Raw genomic sequence first — 8,746 nt, 5'->3', positions numbered from 1 at the left:
CATTAAAGACTTCATCAGTTCATCACTACCCGGATCATTGGACCCCTTTCAGTTCGCCTATCGTCCCAATAGGAGTACTGGTGACACCATCTCACATGTCCTCCTTTCCACCCTCTCCCACCTGGACATCAGCAAGGGGAACTATGCACATTTGCTGTTCATTGATTTCAGCTCGGCATTTAACACCATAGTTCCCCTCAGACTGGTCGCCAAGCTCAGGGATCTGGGGCTGAGCTCTTCACTCTGCTCCTGGGTCTTGAACTTTCTGACCGGCAGACCACAGGTGGTGAAGATCGGGAATTGCACCTCCAGCACCCGCACCCTCAACACCGGCACCCCCCAAGGCTGCGTCCTGAGCCCCCTGCTCTACTCCCTGTACACCCATGATTGTACAGCCACACACAGCACCAACACCATTGTGAAATTTGCGGATGACACAGTGGTGATTGGCCCAGATCTCCAACAACATGGAGACAAATGGTGTAAGACCAACAACCTGGACCTGAACGTCACCAAGACCAAGGAGGTGGTGGTAGATTTCAGGAGGGAGAAGCAGAGGTCCCATTACGCACCACTACAGATCTACGGGACCCCAGTGGAGAAGGTGTCCAGCTATAGGTACCTCGGAGTTCATATCTCTGAGGACCTAACATGGTCAACCCACATAATCTAACTGGTGAAGAAGGCTAGGCAGTGCCTTTATCACCTCAGAGGGCTGAGGAAATTTAAGATCTCCACAGGGCTGCAGAAAACCTTCTTCTCTGCCGCCATCCAGTCTGTCATCTCTGGAAGCATCACCGCCTGGTACGGCAACTGCTGCGGCCAGGACCGGAAATCTCTCCATAGAGTGATCCGATGTGCTGAGCGCATCACTAGAACTGTATTGCCCTGCCTTCAGGACATTTACACCAGGCGGTGCAGGTCCAGAGCGGACAGGATCATGACGGACATTCACCACCCCAACCATGACCTGTTTGTGAAGCTGCCTTCTGGCAAGCGCCTACGCAGTGTCATGGCCAGGACTGAGCGTCTGAGGAGGAGCTCCTTCCCTCAGGCCATTCGGACAATAAACTCTCATAAACCAACATAACACACACTCAGCACACACCATATATCACACACATGCGTACACACCCTGCTACTTTGCACACGGTTCTTTCTGTAAATACTTTTGTCTTTTTGTTTATAATATGTATATATATATATTTTATTTTATTTTTTCTATTTAAATTTAAGTCTTTTATTTTATTCTCTTTTCAGTTTATTTTCTTATTTAAATTTTATTTTCTGGTTGCACTTTTTTTTGCACAGTAAACGGAGTGGTTGCAATTTCATTTCCCTGCTGCTGTACTTGACATGACAATTGCATGCGACGAATAAATCTTCGAATCTTGAATCTTGAAAGTATATACTGAAGCATCAAAGACAACTAACAACAGAATAGGAGTTGCGTTCACCATCCCAGATTTAAATATTATGCCAAATAAAAGAATCAGTAACAAACTATCAGTATTTACAGGAGAAATGGTAGCTATTCCTTGAGCACTTGAGTGGGTGGAAAGAAAAAAACCAAACAAAGTACTAATAGGATCAGACTCAAGCAGTGCATTAACCAGTCTCAAAAAGATGCAATCAGAAACAAGACAAGATATTCTGGTGGAAATAGTTCAAACTATGTATAGAATTACCAAAGCAGGAGTAAATGTGAAGTTCACTTGGATTCCAGCCCATATAGGTGTAGACAGAAATGAAATGGCAGACAAATATGCAAAAGATGCAACAAAAAAAGTAGAGGTAAATATGACAGTTAACTATAGTAAGGCGGAAGTTGAAAGCATAATCAAAGTAGAAATGAAAAGAAGTGGCAGGAGGGTTGGAACAAGGAAAATAAAGGTAGAGTGTTCTACAGTATCCAAAGGGAGGTAGGAAGGATGAGAGAAAATAGTAGAAGTAAAAAAAAAGAAGATATAATATCAAGAATGAGATTTGGGCACACTGGACTAAACAGTACGATGAAAGTAATTGGGAAACATGAAACTGGTATGTGTGAACAGTGTAATTATCCAGAAACAGTTGAGCATGTAATTATAAATTGTCCTGAGTATCGGTGGCAAAGGAGGACTTTAAAAGACAGACTTAGTAGGGAGCAAATCAAATTTAGTATTACAGAAATATTACAACTGAACTCAGGGCACGTGGGGTACAAAGCAATATTTATTTTTTTAGAAAAGATCGGACTTATTAAAAGAATATAGGTATTATTATTATTATTATTTTCCTTGTTTATTTATTTATTGTTAGTATTATTATTGTTATTATTATTTTTATTGATCCTCTTCCAGTAGTCGTAGTATTCCATTCTGATCCACACTCCAGTTCAGAAGGTGGCGGTAATGCTCACTTAAAAGTTGTTTGCCAACCACCATAAAACACCAAAAGAAGAGGAAGGAGAAGTTGTTGGAATTGTGTTTGATTTCCGACAGCACGTGAACGCCTCAACAGTCACGTGACGGATCACACGGACAGGCGGAAATGCAGCTGAGATACAACTAGTACAAACAGAAGAAGAAGCAGAAGAAGAAGGAGAAGAAGCAGAAGAAGAAGGAGAAGCAGAAGAAGAAGAAGGAAAAGATGGTGAGTCGAGATGTTTTAATGTTTGATATAAAGTTATCTGAACTGTGTCTGAACGTTTACGTGCCTCGGAGTTCACAGTCTGATTAGTCTGTTAGCAGTTAGCCTGTTAGCTCAGCCTGGTTATGTGTGTTGTTTTCAGACGACAGCCGCTCTGACTGCGGGTCTGGAGCGGATCCCGGATCAGCTCGGGTACCTGGTCATCAGCGAGGACGGCGTCCTGGCCGTGAGTGTCCCGTGACATTAAACACCACAGCAAACCACAGACATACACACACAGATATGTATACACAGACATACACACACAGACGCCTCATTGAGCGAGTTGGCCCGCTGCTGCGATACGTCGATGTCGCCACCATATTGGAGGAGGCAGCTCTGCCCCGTGAACTGACACAAGTGAATGGAGTGAACTTTACAAAGCTCCTTCTACAAAGTGCTGTAAGTTACTGCCTCTCATTTACACATTCACACACGTACGGATATATTCAGGAAACAGACAGGATCCAAAAACAACGTCTGTAACGTCCTCTGATGATTATAAACGTTAACTACTCCTGACATGTTCAGTTTACAGGTGGCACCAAACCACCGGATGTTTTTTATAATGTTTTTATGTGTTTACACATAGACACAGATTCAATATTTAACCGTCATTTAACATCACAGTAGCAGCGTTACAGACGTTGGCAGCTGTAAACACATAAAAACATTATAAAACACATCCGGTGGTTTGGTGCCACCTGTATACTGAACATGTCAGGAGTAGTTAACGTTTATAATCATCAGAGGACGTTACAGACGTTGTTTTTGGATCCTATCTGTTTCCTGAATATATTCGTACGTGTGTGAATGTGTAAATGAGAGGCAGTAACTTACAGCACTTTGTAGAAGGAGCTTTGTAAAGTTCACTCCACTCACTTGTATTAGTTCACGGGGCAGAGCTGCCTCCTCCAATATGGTGGCGACATCGACGTATCGCAGCAGCGGGCCAACTCGCTCAATGAGGCGTCTGTGTATATATGTCTATGCAGCAAACTCCGTCCACCTGTCCGTCTGTGTAACATCATAAGAAGGACCTGCTGGAGGGCAAAGAATCAACTTCCGCTCACAGGGAATCAATACACGACGAAACTTTAGATTGCTCGATTTTCAAATGGAGTTTGGTGTGAGGCTTATTTTAATCAGCAGGTCTGATGCTGTGATTACTGACACTGAAATAGGTGTTACCAGCACACACTCTGGTTGATTTTAATGAATACGACAGCTGACTGTGATTTAAAAAACAGATTTAAGAATCACATTGTGGTCTAAGTATATTATTTATTAATTGTATGGCAGCTGCCAAACTACAGTTGGAGCTGTGTAAGAAATAATGGGAGATATGAAAGATTTCAGACCTGTTTGCGGGATTTTTTAAATGCTGAGTTGACGTATGATCCCTGATGATCAATAATATTATCAGTCCAGTTCTATAATAAATAATTAGTAGGACAACTTTACATTGGCATTGGGTTTAGTAGTTTTTAAGAAGTTTATCAGAAATGAATACATAAGAAAATGATAAATTGATAGAATGTTAATGGAGTTTGGTGTATAGAACATTTACATCACAAGATGAAAACATGGAAACATTATCATTTATAAAAGTCTAATCATGTTCCCCCGGCTGTGACCCCTCCTGACCTTTGACCTCTGTGTGACCCCTCCTCAGTCTGCAGGTGAGCTGGAGAACGATGAACACACAGCAGGTGTGATGATGCAGATGGTTCGAACAGCAAGTCGGTTCAGATTACCTGGATCAGCAGAGCCGCCCTTCAAACGCATGTCAGGTAACACACACACACACACACACACACACACACACACACACACACAGCACCTCTCATCTGGACTCACCTGTGCTCTGCTGTTTGTCCTCAGTGATTCTGGAGGATTTCGTCTACACAGTCACGGTTTCTGGTCAGAAGGTTTTTGTGGTCAAACGTCAGAACAACCAGCAGGAGCCAATCAGTGTTTAGAGGTGAACCCACAGGAAGTGAGGCTGATGATGAAGGTCAGAGGTCAATGACATTGGAGCGACCTGCAGTTGGACGTCAGCTTGTGTTTGATTTGAATAAAGTTTTGTATGTTTGAATGTGTCTATTTAACTAACGTTTGAATGAAAATAAAAAGATTAAACCTTCTTTCTTATCTCATGTCTGCAGTTTGTTAACAGTCACAAGTCTCTGGTTACAACATAATTTTTTCATCTTCAGTAACGACAGAGTTTAGTGATGAGAATCCAGCAGCACTGATGCTGATGTAATAATGTAAACATCATAACTGAACACGTCCTTGTAACAACAAACTGTGCTCAGGTTTTATTTATCACACAATCAGTGCACCTCCTTAAAACAGGTGTGATAAGTGATCAGGTCAGAACAAGATATTGATGCGTCAACATTTGAGCTCCGTTATTGATCATGTTGATGACTGAAGTGTTGAACTTAATGTAAAGTTTTAGAGTCTTTAATCAGCATCAGGACAGATTTAAATTGTTTGTAACTCATTTCCTGTTTCCTGTTTGATAGCCAGTCCAGACCCTCGTACAGACCAGTACCCTGAGTGGCACAGGTGGCTTGGACATGCCACTGATGAGACAGACAGGTCACACTGTTAGACAGCCGGACAGGTGAGTGCTGATGATAATAATCTGAGCTGATCCAGACTAACATGTTATGAACATGATACAGATGTTTAATGGCATATGCCACTAAATTAATGTTTTTATTAAAATGACTGAAACAAACAACAGTTGTTCATCATTTTTAATTAATATTTAGGGACTGTAGGTATTATCAGTTTCATATTACAGGAAGCTTAGAAGAACCCTTGAAACCAAAAAGGAAGATTCTGTGCTGAGATCCCAAACTGATATGAAAGAACTTTATTCAGACCCCTTTTACAGCAGCACTGAGATCGAAAGTGACTGATGGTGTGCCAACAGTGGCTCACTGGACTATACGATTAGTGGCTGAGTGGCATATGCCACTTTTGGCTCAGTGGCATATGCCACTAACTGAATTTTTTTATTAACATGACTGAAACAAACGACAGTTGTTCATCATTTCTAATTAACATTTAGGGACTGTAGGTATTTTGTGATTGGGAAGGTTCAAAGAATAGTTGACCCAAAAAAGGAAGATTCTGCCCCGAGATCCCAAACTGATATTAAAGAACTTTATTTAGACCCTTTTTATATATATGACACTTGTTTAGTCTCATTGTACCAGTATAACAAGACATTTGGCCATTGATTTTGAATCGATGCTCGAATGACCTGGGAGCTCTTGAAAAAAACGTCCAGTGTATTTGCTATAAATGTTGAATTTTTTAAAAATATTCTTGAAAAATGGAAATTCCACTAAAATCCAATAAAAACTGGTGTGTCTCATTCTACCAGTATAACAAGACATTTGGCCATTGATTTTGAATCGATGCTCGAATGACCTGGGAGCTATTGAAAAACACGTCCAGTGTATTCGCTATAAATGTTGAATTTTTTAAAAATATTCTTGAAAAATGGAAATTCCACTAAAATCCAATAAAAACTGGTGTGTCTCATTCTACCAGTATAACAAGACATTTGGCCATTGATTTTGAGTCGATGGCTCGAATGACCTGGGAGCTATTGAAAAAAACGTCCGGTGTATTCGCTAAAAAGTGTGATTTTTCTTTAAAATATTAAAAAAAAGAAAAGAAATTCCACTAAAATCCCCGAAAAACTGGTGTGTCTCATTTTACCAGTATAGCAAGACATTTGGCCATTGATTTTGAATCGATGCTCGAATGACCTGGGAGCTATTGAAAAAAACGTCCGGTGTATTCGCTAAAAATGGCGAATTTTATTCAAAATATTCATGGAAAATGGAAATTCCACCGAAATCCAATAAAAACTGATGTGTCTCATTCTAGCAGTATAACAAGACATTTGGCCATTGATTTTGAGACGATGGCTCAAATGACCTGGGAGCTATTGAAAAAAACTGGTGATTTTTCTTCATGTCAGCGCTGCTCTAAAAAGAGTCTAAAACTTACAATATTTCGAATCAGTTTCAGATCTCGGCGCAGAATCTTCCTTTTTGGTTTCAAAGGTTCTTCTAAGCTTCCTGTAATATGAAACTGATAATACCTACAGTCCCTAAATGTTAATTAGAAATGATGAACAACTGTCGTTTGTTCCAGTCATTTTAATAGAAACATTAATTTAGTGGCATATGCCACTAAATAAGTGGCATATGCCACTAAATAAGTCACTGTTGGCACACAGTCACTTTCGATCTCAGTGCTGCTGTAAAACGGGTCTAAATAAAGTTCATTCATATCAGTTTGGGATCTCAGGGCAGAATCTTCCTTTTTTGGATCAACTATTCTTTGAACCTTCCCAATCACAAAATACCTACAGTCCCTAAATGTTAATTAGAAATGATGAACAACTGTCGTTTGTTTCAGTCATGTTAATAAAAAAATTCAGTTAGTGGCATATGCCACTAAATAAGTCACTGTTGGCACACAATCAGTCACCTTCGATCTCAGTGCTGCTGTAAAAATGGTCTAAATGAAGTTCTTTCATATCAGTTTGGGATCTCAGGGCAGAATCTTCCTTTTTTGGGTCAACTATTCTTTTAACCTTCTCCAAACATAAAATGCCTACAGTGCAGTCTCTAAATGTTAATTAGAAATGATGAACAACTGTGATTTGTTCCAGTCATTTTAATGGAAACATTAATTTAATGGCATATGCCACTAAATACGTAGCATATGCCACTAAATAAGTCACTGTTGGCACACAATCAGTCACCTTCGATCTCAGTGCTGCTGTAAAAATGGTCTAAATGAAGTTCTTTCATATCAGTTTGGGATCTCAGGGCAGAATCTTCCTTTTTTGGGTCAACTATTCTTTTAACCTTCTCCAAACATAAAATGCCTACAGTGCAGTCTCTAAATGTTAATTAGAAATGATGAACAACTGTGATTTGTTCCAGTCATTTTAATGGAAACATTAATTTAATGGCATATGCCACTAAATACGTAGCATATGCCACTAAATAAGTCACTGTTGGCACACAATCAGTCACTTTCGATCTCAGTGCTGCTGTAAAAAGGGTCTAAATGAAGTTATTTTATATCAGTTTGGGATCTCAGGGCAGAATCTTCCTTTTTTGGGTCAACTATTCTTTGAACCTTCCCAAACAGAAAATGCCTACAGTACCTGAATGTTGTCGAGTTATGCTGAGCAATTGTTGTTTGTTTCAGTCATGTCAATAAAAAAATTCAGCCACTAATCGTATATCAGTCACTTTCGATATCAGTTTGAGATCTCAGGGCAGAATCTTCCATATTTGGGTCAACTATTCTTTTAACCTACCCCAAACATAAAATGCCTACAGTGCAGTCTCTAAATGTTAATTAGAAATGATGAACAACTGTCGTTTGTTCCAGTCATTTTAATAGAAACATTAATTTAGTGGCATATGCCACTAAATAAGTCACTGTTGGCACACAGTCACTTTCGATCTCAGTGCTGCTGTAAAAAGGGTCTAAATGAAGTTCTTTCATATCAGTTTGGGATCTCAGGGCAGAATCTTCCTTTTTTGGGTCAACTATTCTTTGATCCCTCCCAAACAGAAAATGCCTACAGTACCTGAATGTTGCCGAGTTATGATGAACAACTGTCGTTTGTTCCAGTCATTTTAATGGAAACATTAATTTAGTGGCATATGCCACTAAATAAGTCACTGTTGGCACACAATCAGTCACTTTCGATCTCATTGCTGCTGTAAAAAGGGTCTAAATAAAGTTCTTTCATATCAGTTTGGGATCTCAGGGCAGAATCTTCCTTTTTTGGGTCAACTATTCTTTGAACCTTCCCAAACAGAAAATGCCTACAGTACCTGAATGTTGCCGAGTTATGCTGAGCAATTGTCGTTTGTTCCAGTCATGTCAATACAAAAAATCAGCCACTAATCGTATATCAGTCACTTTCGATATCAGTTTGGGATCTCAGGGCAGAATCTTCCATATTTGGGTCAACTATTCTTTTAACCTTCCCCAAACATACAATGCCTACAGT

General features: G+C 39.8%; 1 protein-coding gene across 1 annotated transcript; it reads left to right on the top strand.

Moving 5' to 3' along the window:
- Nucleotides 1–2,686: 2,686 nt before the first annotated feature.
- Nucleotides 2,687–4,817, top strand: lamtor4 (late endosomal/lysosomal adaptor, MAPK and MTOR activator 4; the record flags this gene model as incomplete). The annotated part of the gene is made up of 3 exons (XM_073480646.1): nt 2,687–2,857; nt 4,346–4,463; nt 4,555–4,817. Coding segments are annotated over 3 exons (387 nt in total), but the record flags the coding sequence as incomplete, so codon positions are not given.
- Between the last annotated feature and the right edge of the window lie 3,929 nt (nt 4,818–8,746).

This window comes from Pagrus major, chromosome 14 (assembly GCF_040436345.1).
Source record: "Pagrus major chromosome 14, Pma_NU_1.0".
Taxonomy (NCBI): domain Eukaryota; kingdom Metazoa; phylum Chordata; class Actinopteri; order Spariformes; family Sparidae; genus Pagrus; species Pagrus major.
This window is presented reverse-complemented; position numbering and strand designations above follow the sequence as displayed.